Source organism: Pan troglodytes, chromosome 3, assembly GCF_028858775.2.
Source record: "Pan troglodytes isolate AG18354 chromosome 3, NHGRI_mPanTro3-v2.0_pri, whole genome shotgun sequence".
In the NCBI taxonomy this organism is placed as follows: Eukaryota; Metazoa; Chordata; class Mammalia; order Primates; family Hominidae; genus Pan; species Pan troglodytes.
This window is the reverse complement of record NC_072401.2, coordinates 88,836,257-88,857,258: the sequence shown is the minus strand read 5'-3', so window position 1 is coordinate 88,857,258 and position 21,002 is coordinate 88,836,257. Positions and strand designations below refer to the sequence as shown.

The following is a 21,002-nucleotide window of genomic DNA, read 5'->3' as shown; positions in this document are numbered from 1 at the left end:
ACTACTTTAAAGTTCATATGGAACCAAAAAAGAGCCCATATATCCAAGACAATCCTAAGCAAAAACAACAAAGCTGGAGGCATCACGCTAACTAACTTCAAACTATACTACAAGGCTACAGTAACTAAAACAGCATGGTACTGGTATCAAAACAGATATATAGACCAATGGAACAGAGCAGATGGTTCAGAAATAATGCCACACATATACAGCCATCTGATATTTGACAAACCTGACAAAAATAAGCAATGGGGAAAGGATTCCTTATTTAATAAATGGTGCTGGGAAAACTGGCTAGCCATATGCAGAAAACTGAAACTGGATCCCTTCCTTACACTTCATACAAAAATTAACTCAAGATGGATTAAAGACTTAAACATAAGACCTAAAACCATAAAAACCCTAGAAGAAAACTTAGGCAATACCATTCAGGACATAGGCATGGGCAAAGACTTCATGACTAAAACACCAAAAGCAATGACAACAAAAGCCAAAATTGATTAATGGGATCTAATTAAACTAAAGAGCTTCTGCACAGCAAGAGAAACTATCATCAGAGTAAACAGGCAACCTACAGAATGGGAGAAAATTTTTGCAATCTGTCAATCTAACTAAGGGCTTATACCCAGAACCTACAAGGAACAGATACAAATTTACAAGAAAAAAACAACCCCATCAAAAAGTGGGTGAAGCATATGAACAGACACTTCTCAAAAAGAAGACATTTATGCGGCCAAAAAACATATGAAAAAAAGCTCATAATCATTCGTCATTAGACAAGTGCAAATCAAAACCACATTGAGATACCACCTCTCACCAGTTAGAATGGCGATCATTAAAAAGTCAGGAAACAACAGATACTGGAGAGGATGTGAAGAAATAGGAATGCTTTCATACTGTTGGTGGGAGTAAATTAGTTCAATCATTGTGGAAGACAGTGTGGCAATTCCTCAAGGATCTAGAACTAAAAATACCATTTGGTACAGCAATCCCATTACTGGGTATATACCCAAAGGGTTACAAATCATTCTACTATAAAGATGCATTCACACATATGTTTATTACAGCACTGTTCACAATAGCAAAGACTTGGAACCAACCAAAATGCCCATCAGTGATAGACTGGATAAAGAAAATATGACACATATACACCATGGAATACTATGCAGCCATAAAAAAGGATAAGTTCACGTCCTTTGCAGAGACATGGATGAAGCTGGAAAACATCGTTCTCAGCAAACTAACACAGGAACAGAAAACCAAACACTGCATGTTCTCACTCATAAGTGGGAGTTGAACAGTGAAAACACATGGACACAGGGAGGGGAATATTATATACCAGGGCCTGTCAGGGGCTGGGGGACTAGGAGAGGGATAGCATTAGGAGAAATATCTAATGTAGATGATGGGTTGATGGGTGCAGCAAACCACTATGGCATGTGTATACCTATGTAACAAACCTGCACATTCTGCACATGTATCTCAGAACTTAAAGTATAATTAAAAAAAAAAAAAAACGGCAGTGATCCTGAGCTCTGGGGAGACTGCAACGAGCAGAGCCCTCCTGCCAACTTGTATTGGACTTGTAGCAGGATTGCAAAATTGACTTTTGTTTCTTTAAGCCACTGAGATTTAGCATTATTTCTTACCGTAGTATCAGCTAATAGCTACCTTTTTCTCTATTCAATAGCACTTGTGCCCTCCACCTACAAATTTCAACTCTGATTCTACAGCAGTGATTCTGGGGCCTAGCTGCACATCCAAATAGATCTTGGAGCTTTAAAAACATCCTGATGCCCAGACTTCACGCCAGACCAATCACATCAGAATTTACTTGATTGGAAGCTGGCATTTGGTATGTTTTTTAAAACCCCAGGCAATTTTGTTGTGCTGCTGCCAGGGCTGAAGACCACTGTAATAATAATGGGGCCCTGAGAAAGCTCTGTCAGTTGCCAGAAGTCGTTAAGCTTCCTATTATGAGGACTTGCCATAGGACACGAATAAGCCGAAAGATTACAGTACGTTTTCTGCTTGTAACAGCTATTCCTACTTGTACGGACTTTGAAGTGATTCAGTTTCCTCTACGGATGAGAGACTGGCTCAAGAATATCCTCATGCAGCTTTATGAAGCCAACTCTGAACACGCTGGTTATCTAAATGAGAAGCAGAGAAATAAAGTAAGTTATCCACAGGTTAGCTTCTTCAATGTCTGTCTACAGGGCATGAGGAAGAAAGACGTGGTGGGGGGGCTACCTACCTCTGCATACTGGCAAAAGCCCACTATGCTTCCCCATGCCCGGTTAGCCCATGTGGCTTAACAGAATAATAGATGTCACCATTCACGCCACAAGGTTTCAGACACCACCAAACCGCCCCATTCTTCCCAATGGTCAGTGGCCTGAATTAGGGCTCTTCAATTCCTACCTAGAGCAAGCTCTGGTTGAGCAAAGTTAATATAAATTTAGCATTGATCTAGTCAGTCCAAACATCTTATTTAAATCTAAGCATTTGTTTTGTTCTCATAGGCCAGACATAGATGTATGATATAAAGTAAATCCATTACTCAAAATATCAGTAATATATTAAGATTAAAAAGTACAGAACATTGATTCCAAAAGCTTCCAGAGAAAATTCATTCACCAGATAGTTATTGAGTGTATCCTGGGTGCCAGAAATTGACCTAAATACTGGAGATACAGCAACGAAAAGAAAATCTCTGCCTTCATGAGTTTACATTCTGGGTGAAGAGACAGACTCTAAACAAATAAGTATATATGTGTGTGCGTATGTAATGTTTGTATATGCATATATTTGTATATACATATATATGCATATATGCAATTATATATAGTAAAATAAGCATTTATGTAAATGTAACCAAATCAGCAAATATATGTATAAGTATGTCAGTTGGGATTAAACATGGTGTGAAGACAAATAAAACAAGAAGGAGGGTGTGCATTAACTGTGTCAGATGCTGTTTATAGGTTATGAGTTGAAGACTGAGAATTGGCCAGGGATTTAGCATGTCAAAGTCATAGTTGACCTTGATAGGAGCTGTTCCTGGGGTGGGAGCATGTTTTAGGAGGGAAGCTCCAGTGGACAGAGTTCAACAGAGACTAGGAGGAATGGATGCAGCAAGTATAGACAATCCTTTCAAGGAGTTTTGCTATGAAGAGATAAAGAGAAATGGGGTGGCAGCTGGAGTGGAAAGTGAGTTCAAGAGTCCCACCTAGCAGTGGAAGATGGTAGAGGATGTTTGCATGCTTCTGGAAATAACCCAGTCAAGAAGGAAATATTAGTGGGGAGCAGAGAATGCACACAACTGCCAGAGGGCGTTCTTTGATACATGTCCCACCCAGAGGAGAGGGATTGTACTTAGGTTAGGAGCACAGGAAGGTCGCAGGGAGCAAAGTTGTGGTTCTGGGAGCAGGTGGAGGTCCTGTTTGCTTCCAATTACTCAGTGAAATAAGAGGCAACATCACAAGCTGAGAGTTTCACAGGCACTGCTCAAGAATAATTTCTAGCCCCCGTCTTGAATACCTTGTCACAGAGAGCCTTGAGGGTATTAGCTATGAAACAGGGAAATTTCAATGGGGCTGGCCAAGCAATAACACACCAGGGTGAAAGCAAGACTGAGTGGGCACTGGATGGATGACCTAGAAGACTAAGAATGGACTCTGTCATCGGGGGAAGGAGCAGCACTTTTCACTAACTAATCACCTTAGTCAATTCAGCCCTTTTCATTAAAACCTCATAGTTTAAAAAAAAAAAAAAGCAGCGAACATTACTTGGTTAAAAGAAAGAGGCAAAAAATACTTAAAATATTTAAAAGTTTAAAAAAGAATTTAAATTTCTTCTAAAAACCAGAGGTTTCTTACATCAGGTGCTATTCTGTGTAGACATGAGAAAGGCCTGTAGTATTGATTGGAAGGAATTTCATTTGGTTGCACATGATGTCCTGAGCTTGTTTTCCCCTATCGTGTTACTGTCACTCTTCAAGTAAAGTTTAGCAAGTGACGAGTCCATTACATTTGTCTGATTCTCTGACAGTCTTCTGCCTTCCTAATCCCAGGTCAAGAAAATTTACCTGGATGAAAAGAGGCTCTTGGCTGGGGACCATCCCATTGACCTTCTCTTAAGGGACTTTAAGAAAAACTACCACATGTATGTGTATCCTGTGCACTGGCAGTTTAGTGAACTTGACCAACACCCTATGGATAGGTAAGAACTCTTTACCTTTCCATTTCTAGATTTATCTCTCTGATAAAATATCTACATATCTATGCAAAAGGAAAATCTAAACAGATTTAGGACATTTCCCAGTTCCATTTTAGAATACTGAAATGCCTGGTTAGGAGTCTAAACACAAAGCTGCTGTGTATGATGTACCCTAGAACTTAAGGTATAATAATAATAATAATAAAGTCTGAAACTTGATAGAGCTTATGTTGATAAAGTTTATGTTTTATAATTTTATCTTTTAATTCCATTTCTCAATGAACTTTTTGAAGTCCCCTTATCACAATTATCAAAGTTATGTAATATTCATTAAAAAAAAAAAAGCTGCTGTGAAGATAGCAGAATATGGCTACACCACAGCTCCCAAGTTTACATGTTAAGGTCCAGCTTCCCACAGATACTCCTCCAACTTTCTCATTCTTGATCGTAAATTCCCAAGATTGGCCCAATGTGGGTCAAGTGACTACATCTAAAACAATCAGGTATGGCCAGTGGATGAGAACCAGGTTGTACCAACATGACTGCTGGGTACACCCCTATAGATTTAGGGTGGGGGAAGGACAGTTCCTGTGAAGACAGAAACCTTGTGAATCAACATCCCAAAAGCTGTCAACCTTACCCACAAATACTTTATTTCGTTGGCAGTTTTTATCTGTATTCTATTTATATCACATATACAGCAACCTTATGGGAGAAAAATGTCCTTGGTGAGCCTGAGAGTTAAATCTTCATGCACAAGCTACTCAATTAATAGGATGCCATGTATTTCATTGCAGAGTCTTGACACATTCTGAACTTGCTCCTCTGCGAGCATCTCTGGTGCCCATGGAACACTGCATAACCCGTTTCTTTGAGGAGTGTGACCCCAACAAGGATAAGCACATCACCCTGAAGGAGTGGGGCCACTGCTTTGGAATTAAAGAAGGTAAATTCATCACCAGCCAAAGAAGAGGGATGTCTTCTTCCTCAGACAAGCCCTAAGCCCTGCATGCTTCATAGAGAGGTCCTGCCACATGTTCAAATTGGAAGCTAGAAACAAGGTGGCAGCTTCCCAGATAGGACTCCCTTGGTGCACATGCTGTCATTGCGAAGTCACTTCTTACTACCTTTATGGCACTGTTTTCAAAGGGTAGCAAGGGTGAACATGCATTGAGGTCTCAACAGTCAGCTAAGCCTAGAAAGACGTGTGAATCCAGAGTTGGGCCAAATCTCAGCAGGCTTTGTGTCCTTCCTTATTTCATATCCTACCTTAACCTGGGCCTTGGGCCAAACTTTTCAAAATTACATGTAAAGAATAAAAAAGCAAGCCCATTTCTGACAATGGGAGATGTCAGAACATCTCAGAATCCATTACCAACACACTAAAGACTGGATTTTACATCACAATTAGTGCCGGGATAATCCTTTAACCCAAAACTCACCCATGGCTTCATCCTCGATGAATGGGAGCTGTGGGAGGGTAGATCAGAGTATTCTTTCTTTACTCCTGCAGTGGAGGAAATTAAATTTAGATGCTTGTTTTGCTGGGTTATGTCTTAATATGTTTCCTTTTCTTTCCTTAAGTTAGGCTTGAATTTTATGGGCAGGTATGTTTTCAATAATTAAGATATGAAAGGCTGGGCACGGTGGCTCATGCCTGTAATCCCAGCACTTTGGGAGGCCGAGGTGGGTGGATCACGTGAGGTCAGGAGTTAGAGACTAGCCTGGCCAACATGGTGAAACCCCGCCTCTACCAAAAATACAAAAATTAGGCGGGCTTGGTGGCACACACCTGTAATCCCAGCTACTCGGGAGGCTGAGGCAGGAGAATTGCTTGAACCCGGGAGGCAGAGTTTGCAGTGAGCCAAGATCCCAACACTGCACTCCAGCCTGGGTGATAGAGTGAGACTCAGTCTCAAAAAAAAAAAAAAAAGTGAAAGATGTTCAAACAATGAGCATTCAAATCTACTCGCAATTCTCACCACACACACACAAAAATGATAGTATGTGAGGTAATGCATTCGTTAATCAGATCAATTTAACCATTCCATAAGGTATATATATTTTAAAAGGTCATGTTTTACATGATAAATACATACCATTTTTATTTGTCAATTAAAATAAATAAGAAAAATACCACTCACAGAACATAAATTAACAGTGAACATCAAATCTCTGAAACAGAGATTTCATTCATGTTTACAATATACCCTTGGGATAAACATGCAGCTAAGCCATTAAAGAAAGTCAGTTCATCAAATGTCAGAAGTTCCCAAAAAGAAATAACTTGTGCAAACTTCATTTTTAAAATATCCCCCATGCATATGTAGAATGCCTTGAAATTAGAGAGGAAGAGGTGAAAGTATGAGGATTTACTTATTAATAAATAGGTAAGCAGAGAGGGTCAGTCCTTTTCCTTGCAATATCATTCTGTGAAATAAACATTCTGTGAAAGGATGTATATTTTTGTAAGTACCTAGTTCTGTGTATTAGTTGTCTATGATGCACAGTGAATCACCCCACAACTTAACAGGTTAAATTCTTTCTCACGGTTTCCAAGGGTCAGGAATCTCACAGTAACTAACCTGGATGGGTCTGGATTAGGATCTCTCATTAGGTTGTGGTCAAGGGGTCATGCAGTGCGGCAGTTATCTGATGGCTTGACTGCAGCTAAGGGTCTACTTCTAAGCTCACTCCCATGGCTCTTTGCAGGAGCCTTCAGTATCCCATCGTGTAGGCCTCCGGTCTACAGGGCTGCCCACAGCATGGTATCTGGATTCCTCCAGAGCAAGTGACTATGCAGAAAGAGAGAAAAAGCCAAGACTGAGGCCCCAATGTCTTCTATAACCTAACCTCAGAAGTTATATATCATGATTTCTGCCTCATTCTATTGGTCACACTGACCAATCCTGCTACAGCAGGAGGAGGAGAAGGAGACCACAGGGGGTTGGATGTCAATTGTCTTTCTAACATCTATGATACAAGCAGAGTACTTATAAAAATTCAAATGTATCCTTCTGTCCTGCCCTGCCCACCATTATCTAGATGGGAAAACTCAGCTGGGATAGGATGTATTTATGGATGCCTGTTTATATGACAGGTGATTTTAAAGGACTGATAAAAAGGCAAATTTAAACAGAGGCCATTTTACTTAAGAAAACCAGTTGCATCTCATTCTTCCTTTTGCAAAGCTTCTGGCAGCTCTTCAGTGTGTAAGCTCACCCAGGCTCCGCTGGGCGGTTGTCTGGGAGGAGCAGGAAGGGCTTAAAATCCAGTCATTTACAAAGCTGCTAATGATCTTGTTTGTGCACTGTGGTTTGGCCATCATTGCCTTATTTTGAAGAAAGGAAAAAATTATCACATAATAAACCAATAAAGCAGATATTAAATATTCAGTCAGAACACGTAAACAACTTACTGCTTTGGAATGTAGCTAAAGAAAAACAAATTTATTTGTAAGTATACCCTTCTTTCCTTCAAGGCTGAGAAATCTACAGGAGAAGATAAAGTTTAGCCAATGTTTTCCTGAATTTTAACTGCCAGTGATAGACGTGCTCATACATTCCTCACATAGCTGTTATTAACTAGCTGTGTGAATTAGGGCATGTTGCTTAGCCTCAGTGAGTCTCATTTTCCTTATCTGTAAAAATGGGGTTCAGGTAACAGGTGCAGGAGTCCTCATTTATTTTGTGCCCGTGCATACCATGCATTGACACATACCCATGCTAATCATCAGAAAACCCTCCAAGTGAGACTAACAGGGTAAACAACTCAGATGACGCAAGTTCCCCTAAGCCATTTAAAGACATTATCCTAAGAGTACTGGGGGGCCACCAAAGTGTTTCAAACAAGCCAGTGATTTCCCTGGGTTTGTATTTAAGACGGATTCCCCTGGTTACATTGTGGCGGGGCCAAAGAATTGTTGAGAGAATACTGTGGTAAACCCAGGCAAGAGCTGATGAGAACTTGAACTAGGGGAGTGACCAAAGGGGGAAAAAAAAGAGAAGTAAACATATTCAAGATATATTTTAAGATATAAGCATACTCAAATATATAGCATGTGGAAATAAGACAATATTTGATAGGAAATATGTGGGAGCCGAGAGCAAACAGGTGAGAGATTGAAAAGAGAAGTGCAATGCCTAGGTCCCTGGCTCAGAGCAGGCAGGGTAAATAGAGGTAAATAGAGGCATCTTCCACTGAGAAAACACAAGAACAGAAGTGGATTTGGAGTAAATGACAAATTCCATTTTAGATACGTTGAATTGTAAAGTATTAGGTTGTCTCCTAAGTGTTAGTTTCATGCAAAAGTAATTATGGTTTGGCCATTATCTCTACCACTCCATCAAAACTACCATTATCCCTACCATGCCCACCACTGATGGGCACCTACATTGATTTTATATCTTTGCTATTGTGAATAGTGCTGCAACGAGCATATGAGTGCATGTGTCTTTTTAATAAAATGATTTTTTTATAAATATACCCAGTATGGGATTGCTGGGTTGAATAGTAGATCTGTTTTAAGTTCTTTGAGAAATCTTCAAACTGCTTTCCACAGTGGCTCAACTAATTTACATTACCAGTGTCTAAGCATTCTTTTTCTCTGCAGCTTCACCAGCATGCTGTTTTTAGACTTTTTAATTATAGCCATTCTGACTGGTGTGAAATGGCATCTTATTGTGAGATGGTTTTGATTTAAATTTTCCTGATGACTAGTAACGTGGAACTTTATATATATTTGTTGGCCGCTTATATATCAAGACAGGGTTTTGGAACTGAAATGCATATTTGAGGATTATAAGCATACAGAGAATAATTGACACCAGGGAAGGGAATTAATTCTCCCAAGGAAAACTCATTGAGTTACATGAAAAGGGGTCTAGGATTGAACACTGCACTGAGAAACAACAACATCTAGATGATGGATAGGGGAGGAAGAAAGAATTCAGTAAGGAGAATGAAGTTTCTCCTGAAATGAAGGAAGAAAACCGGGATAGTGCCATGCAAAGGAGGTGTTTCAAAGAGGAGGAAGAGATTAACAGTGCCAAATGCGACTGAGATGTCAAAGAAGATGAAAGAAATAAGGATATCCTGGGTGGCCTTGGTTAGAGTAGTTTTGGTGGAATGGTAGAGATGGAAGTCACATTCTATGGGTTGAGAAGAAAAGGGAGATTAGAAAGGGTAAGGAGTGAATGTTTGAGTGCAGGAAAGACCTAGAAAAGATACAGAGCATTTTCTAAAAAAGGGGAGCATTTTTTAGAATAAAAGAGATTTGAGCACTCCTTTCATTTACTCATTCATTTGCTCAAGAAATCTTTACAGGCCGGGCGCGGTGGCTCACGCCTGTAATCCCAGCACTTTGGGAGGCTGAGGCAGGCGGATCACGAGTTCAGGAGATCGAGACCATCTTGGCTAACACGGTGAAACCCCGTCTCTACTAAAAATACAAAAAATCAGCCGGGTGCGATGGCGGGCGCCTGTAGTCCCAGCCACTCGGGAGGCTGAGGCAGGAGAATGGCGTGAACCCGGGAGGCGGAGCTTGCAGTGAGCCGAGATAGCGCCACTTCAGTCGGGCCTGGGTGAAAGAGCAAGACTCCGTCTCAAAAAAAAAAAAAAAGAGAAATCTTTACAGATGGTCTACATAAATGCAGGCACTGTTCTAGAGGCTAAATATGAAACATATTTAAATGCTAATGGAAGGGTCTAGTAAAAAAGGAAAGGTGGAAGAAGGATGTAAGAAAAAAAGAGGAAAGTAAAAGGAGAATCTTGTGAAGGTCAGAAGAGATCTTGAGCATAGGTAGAGGAATTAGCCTTAACGTCAAGAAAAAGGACAATCTCTTATCTGAGCAACAGAAAGAAGACAAAGGCTATGGGTGCAAATATAAGTAAACGTATAAGTAATGAAGCTATTATCTCCATTTTACATATGAAGCAAGTACTCAAAAAAAAATCAAAGTCCATAATCTTTCCCATTCTCTGGGCTAGATAAAGATTATTAGCAGGAAAATTACCTAGTGCCCACACAGAGTAGTATAATAGTTTGTTAGGGTGGGCCATGTTGGTAAGGAGTGATCTTATATTTGCTAGAGGATGCTGTCTTCTTCCACAGGTATGGCAACAATTTCTTTCACAAGATACTCAATTAAAAACTGGAATAACCTAGCACTACACTTCTATTTATTTCCATTATATTTCAGCTCACCTTCTAGATTAGTATACTGGGCACTTCTTGGCTGGACCTCCCATTAACCTGCTCTTCCTCTATCAGTGGTTCTCAACCCTGCAGCCAAATTACCTGCAGAGTTTTCTAAATGTCTACATGCCATTAGTCCACCCCTAGGGATTCTGATTCTAGAGTCCAGAGGTGAGGCCTAAAAATATATATTTGTAAAAGTTCATGAGTGATGTTGATGTCCTACCAAAGTTGAGGATCACCATTATACTGCCTTATTAGATGGTTTCTCTAATCCCCCAACTCTAATATTGTTTGTGCTACTACTCTGGCTACTTTCTAAAAGTGTCGTTTTGCTTCTTGTTTTTTTATAGAGGACATAGATGAAAATCTCTTGTTTTGAATGAAGATTTTAAAGAACTCAACTTTCCAGCATCCTCCTCTGTTCTAACCACTTCAGAAATTTATGCAGCTGTGATACTTGTAGACTTATATTTAGCAAAATGTTAGCATGTATGACAAGACAATGAGAGTAATTGCTTGACAATAACCTATGCACCAGGTATTTAACATTAACTTTGGAAACAAAAATGTACAATTTAGTAAAGTCAACATATGCAAAATACTGTATATTGTGAACAGAAGTTTAATTCATAGTAATTTCACTCTCTGCATTGACTTATGAGATAATTAATGATTAAACTATTAATGATAAAAATAATGCATTTGTATTGTTCATAATATCATGTGCACTTCAAGAAAATGGAATGCTACTCTTTTGTGGTTTACGTGTATTATTTTCAATATCTTAATACCCTAATAAAGAGTCCATAAAAATCCAAATGCTTATGCAAGTGTATTTCCAGTTATTATTTAGACAATCAAATGTAAAAGATCAACCCAAGACTCACACTTCATGTCAAATTATAATTGTGCTTCCTAAACCCTACTACCTTAAGTGTGTGTGTGTGTGTGTGTGTGTGTGTGTGTGTGTGTGTGGTTGAGGAAAAAGGGTGAGACATCTCTTACAGGAAACAAATACTCAGTGGTAAGATAAGAGCTGCTCATTAATGTCCTTCATCATTATGTAAGTTTAAACAGAAAAAAACTAATATCAAGTGCTTTTTTACCAAATTTGATTTAAAATGTAGAACAAGCTGGGTGCAGAGCCTCACACCTGTAATCTCAACACTTTGGGAAGCCAAGGCGGGAGGATTCCTTGAGCTCAAGATTTCGAGACCAGCCTAGGCAACATGGAGAGACCCTGTCTCTATGAAAACTTAAAAAATAGCCAGGCGTGGTGGCATGTACCTGTGGTCCCAGCTACTTGGTTGACTTAGGTAGGAGAATTACTCGAGCCCAGTAGGTCGAGGCTGCAGTGAGCTATTGTGCCACTGCACTCCAGCCTGGGTGACAGGGCAAGGCTCTGTCTCAAAAAATAAATAAATGAAAATAAAATGTGAAAGATTATGCACTGCTTGATCCAACTAATTCTAACTTTTTGTGCAGTTGAGCATGTGTGCTGGGGAAGAGGGCGGCCCTGCAAAAATTTCACATAATCATTGCCTCAAAATAAAGAAAATGTAAGGGTAAAACAGGTAGAGGGCCATAAAGCGTCTTGCTGTCCAATGTAGAAAGAGATTAAATATTATTAATGTAAATTGATAGCGAAAAACCTGTCATAAGCAAAAATTTGTCTTTTTATTTGCGCTCTTCTTTGGCAACTATTACAGTAAAAGCTAGATCACAAAAATATGACATCATAATATAGTTTTCCAAGTTCTGAAGTGAGGCAATAAAAGGACATGTCACCCACTTTATTTGACTATTTGAAAGAAAATGGTTTTTTACATATTTTTCTAGCTGAAATGAAAGATATCAATACAATTATCTTTTACTATTTTTTCAAATAATCAAAAATGTGTTGTTGTTGTTGTTGTTACAAACCTTATCTGTGATAGTCACTGAGAGAACATGCCCCTAGGAATTTTATCTGAAAGATATTTACAGAATAGTTTATTTTTTTATCAGAATAATCTTCTCTGAGTATTTCAAAATTTCATTCATTATCTCTTTCATAGCTCAATAAATTACTTATTCTTTTTTTTTTTTTTTTTTTTTTTTGAGATGGAGTCTTGCTCTGTCACCCAGGCTGGAGTGCAGTGGCACAATCTCAGCTCACTGCAACCTCCGCCTCCTGGGTTCAAGCGATTCTCCTGCCTCAACCTCCTCAGTAGCTGGGATTATAGGCGTGCGCCACCATGCCCAGCTAATTTTTGTATTTTTAGTAGAGACGAGGTTTCACCATGTTGGTCAGGCTGGTCTCGAACTCCTGACCTCGTGATCCGCCCACCTCGGCCTCCCAAAGTGCTGGGATTACAGGCGTGAGCCACCATACCTGGCCAATTACCTTAACTAGAACCATATCATACTATGTCCTTTCTAAAAAATTAAGTTCAATTTGATTAATCAAAATCGAATTAAGTATTATTTGTAATTTTTTCCAACTACAGAAATAATTTTAGGAACTATTCCAAATTTCAGAACGTTTTTATATGAAGCTGAAAAGGTCTTAGCTAATTACAAACTAGGTTGTTGGGAACAGTGAAGTTGTATTCAGAGGTATTAATTAGGCCTAAAGTATCTTTTACCCTCAGACAACTTTCAAAAATATTTTAGAATAGTGAAAAGTGATTTTAACACCAAGGTAAGGAAACCACCTCAATATCTACTAAAAAATTTTGTTTGAAAATAATATTCATTTTGAAATGAAAAATATTTAATAAGAGAACATCTCAAACCTTAAATTTCTGTATCATTTAAGGCTCTTACATGTACAGCTAGCTCATCTATTATAGAGGCACGTTAATATTCTTGGTGGTAACAATTTTTAATTGTGGGTTGTTTGTGATAAAGACATACTCTAATCCCAACCTAAGAGATGAAGTTATTTTCTCAGCAATCAGTCTGCAAGTCTACCTCTGTGTAATTGAGATATTTTGGAAGTTGGAGCTCCTGGTGTGAAAGCAATTATTCAGTTTAGCTTTGAATTTTGTGACTCATATTGCCCATAACCATAAAGGCATTAGTAACATGGCTTAAATACTAGATGGGCATAGAGATTCTAGGTGATCACACTGCTTCTTGAATTTGTTGCTCCAAGGGCCACTGAAGCAAAGGTAATTGAAGAGATATATAGTATAATTTGGACTGATTCTAATGCACTAGATAAAAGAATGTAACATATTCTTGTATTGGGTAATTTAATGATTTCTAATAGGTCCACTTCTAATAAGAAGAAAGAAATTAGTGTTTGAATCCAGAAAGAAGAAAAATACAAAGAAAAAAACATGAAAAAGGAAAAGAAGGGAAATAAGTTGCCTAAATTCAGGCAAAGTAGCACTAAGATTGAAATCAGAGTTGGGTTTTAGATATATATAACAGATGAAGTGTGATTTATAGATATAACTTGCCTCAAATGCTGGAGATAAGTCTTAATAAGAACATGATAAAGTTGTTTTTCTTTAAAAATCCAATTCCAGAATACAGTGATTTTGTTTGAAACTCATAAGGTAAGTTAATTTGAATTAAATGCGATTTTTAAAACATAAAAATGTCTCCTTTCAGAACCAATGGACCAATAAAAGTCCAGTTGATTTCCTTTATTGAATCTGAATTTACTCATATTGTGCTGATTTTCTACCAACCCATTACATCTTACAAAATTTTTCCCATACAATTTCCTTCCCGAGAACTATAACTGGCAATAACAGCAACCAGACTATATGAAGGCCTGGTAAGTCTCACAGAGGTATAAGCTTCAGGTGGATTTATTTGTGTATTACATAAAAACTTTCCTCTCATTTTAGCCAGTAGTGATCAATTACTAATAATAAGCATGATGTAACACTGGTGTTTAAAGATTTGTGAGTAGAATTGAGCACAGTGGCTCACACCTGTAATCCCAGCACTTTGGAAGGCTGTGGTGGGAAGGTCGATTGAGGCCAGAAGTTCAAGACCAGCCTTGCAACAGGGGGGCAACATAGCAAGACCCCATCTCTAAGAAATTTTTTTTTAAATTAGCCAAGTGTGGTGGTGCACACCTGTAGTCCTAGCTCCTTGGGAGACTGAGGCAGAAGGATCACTTGAGCCCAGCAGTTCGAGGGTACAGGAGGCTAGGATTGTGCCACTGCACTCCAGCCTGAGTGACAGAGCAAGACCCTGTCTCAAAAAAAAAAAAAAAAGATTTGTGTGTAGAGATCACAAACGCAACTTCAGGGACCAAACATGTACAGTGTATAGGCCGAACTGTAACTTTATAAGAAAGTAGAAAGTAATGGGCTATGTTGGGAGCTAAACAGTGCATGTCTTGTCTAAGGAATTCAAAGCTTTTAAAAACACTCTTGTAGGCTTACAAAACCTGTTTGGAGGCAGGATTTATCTTGACCACTATTTCAACACCTCTAAATAGGAATAGGACTTATATAGAAAAAAACTCGAAATGATCTCCTGCCCCTTCAATTCCAGGGTCGACCTTTAGAATGAAATTTCTCATCTTGGCTGGCCTTTTGAGCACTGCCACTGCTCTGCCCATCCCCGTGAGTACACCCTCCTCAGCTGCTGACTCAATTTCAGATTTAGAGTCATCGCATTTCTCGGCTAGAAAGCAGGTCTTAGCTTTTCATTTCACAAAAGAGGAAAGCGGAACCCAGGAAAGTCATAGAACTAGGAGTTCACCACTCTTTGTCAGTCCAAGACTCTGCCCAGTACAAATCTCAGCTTCATATGCCATGTGCTAGCTGTGTGACTTTGAACTAACCCATGGTTTCCTTGTCTATAAAATGAGTCCTAGGAACACCTCAGAGTTGCATGGAGATGATTTTTTTAACGCATCTAAGGCAGAGAAGGGTCCTATTTGAAAGATAGGATGTTCTCAATAAACTCAGTGATATAGAACAAATATTCTGCAGTGACCCAGGTCTAAATTAAGCAGTTTGAATTGAGTTTCATTTGTAATGCCCTTGCCCCAAACCATCTCATGTTTTCTTAAAAGGCTGTTACATGGAAATGCTCTGACACCAAAGGACTATCTACCTCACTGTAGATTTGATTTTAAAGAAGGAAATATTTAAGATAACTTACATTGATTACTAAATTATGAATATAAAAACAACTTATGCCTGAATTATATTTGAGTGATCATACAGACACACCTTTAAAGTCCAATTTTTGAAAACCAGATTTGGATAAAAAGCTACATTCATCTATAGTGCCCTTGATAACAAACCTAATTTGTTTCTTTAGACCACAATCCTTTTTGCCAAAGCTGGCAAGTATCGTGGTCTAAAATTCCAAACAATTTGTATTGCCTGTTTCTTTAGGCTGATGGGAATGTTGCAGTATACATATTTCATTAATTCTAATATGTACTTTTTGATATTTTAGCAGCTCTGAAATTGAGCTGTGTCTTACAAACACAATTTGATAAAGTGTCATGGCAGCTTAACAGCAGTGCTTTTCTTTTTTGGTAATTTATGAAATAATGGTGCTTTTGACAATGATAGCATCTAAGAATATATGAAATACTGTAATCCCAGAACATCATTAACTTCACCTATATAGACATTTTGTCATCAACTGACTATATACAAATGAGATCCACTGAGTCTAATCTGGGTTTACTAGTCTGAATATGAGGGCACCAAGTAGGCAAGAAACTCTCTCCCCTGCACACTTTGTATCAAAGGAGCTTTTGAAGAAGTGAGGGAGCTTTCAAAATTTGTGTTTGGGGTGCAGAACTTAAGTGTACATTTCCACACTCCCTTCACTTTGAGTTTATAACTACTGAGAACTAAATCAAGAACACCATTCAAAGATTTACAAAAGGAAATATTCATGTAATATGGAATTAATCTTAAGAAATGTAAATAAAAGCATTCTTTGGATATAAATTTAAAAGCAAAAAGCCTTGGTCTTCCAAATCATTGCACAAAATTAATTAAACTTTTCCCTATTAGATATCCGACTGCTTTTTATTTCAGAAGTGAAGTTACATTACTGATGGGTATAATGCTCTATAGTGGCTTATTACTTATTCTCCTTTAGAACAAAACCTCTCTTTAGTGGATAATGTATTTCCATATGCTGCTTTACCTTGTTGCTGTTATTGTTTTGCAAGCTCGAACAATATGCTGAAAGTTCCAGTGAACAGGTGAACTTCTAATTGTATTTTTAAATAATGCATTCATCATTTTAAAAGTTTGCCGTTGTCTGAAATGACTGACATCATGTTTCTTTTTACAGAGATTTATCTTTTACCCACCACAAGTACCACCATTTTTCCCTCAGGTCCTGTTTCCCCTACCTCCGCAACCGCCCCTGGTAAGCATGGGTTTGGGGAATCTGAAATAGCTAAAAGGATTTATTTGTTGGATGGTGGTTATGAAACTTTCCAAATTTTGATACTGAAATATGAGGCTTTAGGCAGTCCCCAGGAATCAGTTATTCAAACTTCTCTCCCATATAGCTTATAGTGGAACGTGACAAGGGGCTAGCAAATTTCCCTCCAAATCTTCAGTGCCCTCTCGCAGTGTTTCTCTGCACTTACTATTAAAAAGGTGTTTGTGCTGAATTACTTTGACCGTTACGAGCTTACTCTTTATGAAGAGAATACTTCTTTCTATAATATCCATTCTTTTGCTTTTTCAAATTCACCTTGTTGCTTTCTTTCTCTAAGAAGATTTTTTCCCCCAGCTTTCTATAACTTTTTCCCAAGTTCAAGCAAAATAGTTATTTTGCTTTTCTGTTTGGACTCTCTCCAGGCTCTCCTAATATCTGGATTCTTAAAACATTTTTTCAATAAAGTTTGGAACAATGCTAAATACACAATAGAGTTGCCTTTATTCTATATATAACACTTTTGTAAGTCGACTACATTATAGAGTCAACGGTGAGTGCTTGAGGTACAAACAGTATAAGTTCAGATCTGATGAGGAAGAGAGACTCATAAAGGGAAACTACAATGTAATTTGATAAGTATTTCGAGACACAAATACAAAGCTATGGATCAACGACTTCAGAGAAGACAGTATCTGAACCAGGTCTTGAAGGAAGACAAATGGATGAAACATTTCAGGCAGAGGAACAGCAAGTGCATGGCTGCAGACTTGAAAAGCACAAGGCAATTTGGGGGTAGAAAATTATTTTAGTCTAAAATAATGATGCTGCAACACAGATTGGGGCCTTGTTAAATTTGGATAAGTATTTAAGCAATGATTTTTTTCTTTAAAAATCACATACATTTTAAAACTTCACATACCCCTTATTTACAGACAAGGACCTCACTATGTTACCCAGGCTAGTCTCAAACTCCTGGGCTCAAGTGATCCTCCCACCTCCCACAGGCTCCCCAGTAGCTGGGATTATAGGTGCACACCACCATGCCCAGCTCACAAACATTTTAAAACTACATCTTGCTTAATATTGTCTGATCTCCTAAATATTTTTAAATATACAAACATGATTTTGTGTAACTGTTTTTATATCTAAATTTAATAAACACCTTCCCTTTGCTTGCATTTAATTTCAAACTGTGTTTCTCTCAACTTTTAAAAATTTGTCACTAAACTTAGTCCTCAATAGAACATTTCTTCTCCTTTAATGTTTTTACTTGTTCTGATTGAATCCCAGCTGTTAAATTCTAAATATTATTCTTGCACTTATAATTAATTGCTAATTATTTTGGTTCTAGTCAGGACTAGGTGCATTGTTTCCCTATTGTTTGCTAAAATTTGGTTTTTTTGTTTTTTTGTTTTTTGAGACAGAGTCTCTCTCTGTTGCCCAGGCTGGAGTACAGTGGTGCAATCTCAGCTCACTGCAACCTCCACCTCCCAGGTTCAAGCAATTCTCCTGCCTCAGCCTCCCGTGTAGCCACCATGCCTGGCTAATTTTTGTGTTTTTAGTAGAGATGGGTTTCACCATGTTAGTTGGGCTGGGCGAACTCACTCCTGACCTCAAGTGATCTGCCTGCCTCGGCCTCCCAAAGTGCTAGGATTACAGGCATGAGCGACCGCGCCCTGGCAAGATTTATTTTAAACTGATGCAAAATCTTGGAGTCTTGGTTTATGATTAGAACTTAGGAATCGCTGTTAACATTTAAATTTAAATTTATTTAAATCTATATGACAATTAAAAGAATCACTCTTCTGTGAAATGGAAACTCTTCCTACCACCAGATGGCAGACTAGTATCTTCAAAGCAAGCAAAGAAAGTAACACTTACTGTAGGGAAAGTGGTAGATTTGTAAAAACTATCAACACATTAAGACAGATTCCTGGACTTTAAGTTAGATGAATTAAGAAGAACAACCATACCTCTTGAAAGAAAATATTATATTGAACCCACTAGATTCTAATCTCCACCAAATAGAAGGTGAGCTCTCTAAGTGTCATTTACTGCTATCCCTAAACCCTAGATATAGAATAATTGCTCAGTAAATATTGTAGGGATGGATGGATAGATGGGTGGAAGGATGAGTGAATGTATGAATAAATGAGAAAAAGCAAGAGAAAGTGTTCACAGTTTCATTCACAATTTACTTTTTTTTTTTTTTTTGTAGATTTCTATTCCTTTTCCTTACAATCCAAATCAGGTGGTTATACTTAAAGCTTTCTTAGGAAATACTTAAACTAATACAAAACAAAAACTTGAAAATTCTTTAGATTTAATTGCGGAGAATTTGATACCAATAATTACTGGCTAACATTCTCTTTGGGGGACCATTAGTTATTGATATTTTGTTTGATTTGAGTAATTGAATGTTCAAATTTCACATATCCTTGAAAACTGAATTACCTAAGACCTGAAACTTTCCTTATTTGTGTAGAATAAACCCAGGGACCAACCAGTAGAAAAAGCACTTAATTTGAAGTTAAATGATCTGGAGATGTAAGCTCCATGTCTGCCCTTTAATACTTTGGAATTATCTTTAACTCCTGTGACCCTTATCCTCTTCTAGAATATAAAACAGTGACAACAGATGATTTACAAAGTCCATTTCACCTCTAAAATTTTATGCTTACATTTGTCATTAGTGGGGGTAAAATGCATTCTTATTGAAATGTAATATATCCTAGAAGCATTTGAAATAGATTTAAGGTTACAGTCATGGTATAAAGGAATTGCTTAAATTTTACTTTTGAAAAGATTTTACTGAATTAGTGATAAATACATAAGATGAGGCGGATTCAGTAACATACAAAAAAGTTATGTATATTTCAGCATATTAACTCCAAGTAATAATACTCCTATTATGATTTTCTGTTGTTGTTTTTTGAGACTGAGTCTCGCTCTGTCACCCAAGCTGGAAGTGGTGCAATCACAGCTCACTGCAACCTCCACCTCCCAGGTACAAGTGATTCTCCAGCCTCAGCCTCCTGAGTAGCTGGGACTACAGGGACGCACTACCACGCTGGGCTAATTTTTGTATTTTCTGTAGAGATGGGGTTTCACCATGTTGCCCAGGCTGGTCTCGAACTCCTGGACTCAAGTGATCCTCCTCCCTTGGCTTCCAAAAGTGCTGTATTACAGGCGTGAGCCACCATGCCCAGCACTCCTATTACGATTATAGGAAGTAATATTATTAAAGTTTTCTTTCAGAAAGAGGTGATCCCAAAATAGTCTTTTTCAAACCCAATAATCATAGGTTTAATAATCTTTCCAAGAAGTCACTGCTATGTCTGGAGCCCACAACAGAAAATACAGACTACATGTTTCCAGAGATAGGTTTGGGGTGGGGGGGGTACTTAAAATATTAGTGAATTTTAATAATTGAACTTTAGAAATGATGAGAATTCTAAAAAGCATGCTCTCATTTACCAAGCTAATATAAAATATATAAGATACAAAAGTAGATGAAATGCTGAATTACAACTCCTTATTTTGACTGTTTCCTTTATTCTAGGTCCTCACACCTAATGATCTTATCGCGGTAAATATATTCTGCCCTGTTATTCTATAAAGTCTATATAAATACTACATTCAACATCTCTCAATGGTCCCAATTAAGGTAGGGAGCAGAGAAAGGCACCCTAACAGAACAAACGCTACCTGAGGGCATTGTTCGTGCCTAAGATCTGTCACAGTTGGGACAGTGTTTAGCTTAAATATTACTGCATACACTCTGAGACAGACAGCTCAACAAGTAAAGAGATTCACCTTTTAGACGGAGTTGGTCAATTTCTTGAGCAAGCTGCCAGAATCTTAAAACAGGACCATGTGGATGCTACAAAACAATTTTCCAGTAAAACTGCTTGTATAAGCAAGTTCTCAAAACAAAGTATTCATAGTTGTCCTAAAATTTTAGTTCAAGTATCATTCACACAGGGAATCTGAATCATTTATGAAAGATGGGACTTGTATGGAAGTGTACACAGAGGGTTTCTTAACCATTCAAATCAATTTTCTAACTTTCAAATATGGTAAATATCATTACAAAGCTGTAGAAAGAAAATATTTCTGTGAATTAAAGGTATTTAAATCCAGATATTGTCATTTTAAAATCTTGTATCATATAAATAATATACTAAGCAATAAAATGGAATTTTTC

At 38.0% G+C, this 21,002-nt stretch overlaps 1 protein-coding gene across 1 annotated transcript in view; it reads left to right on the top strand.

Annotated features, from left to right (window-relative positions):
• SPARCL1 (SPARC like 1) overlaps nt 1-11,239 on the top strand; it is a 54,320-nt gene extending 43,081 nt beyond the window's left edge. The window contains 4 exon segments of the mRNA NM_001098566.1: nt 2,041-2,177; nt 4,076-4,224; nt 5,019-5,167; nt 10,771-11,239. Of these exon segments, the coding sequence (NP_001092036.1) occupies nt 2,041-2,177; nt 4,076-4,224; nt 5,019-5,167; nt 10,771-10,799 (464 nt within the window). The 3' untranslated portion in view covers nt 10,800-11,239.
• The last annotated feature ends 9,763 nt before the right edge of the window (nt 11,240-21,002 follow it).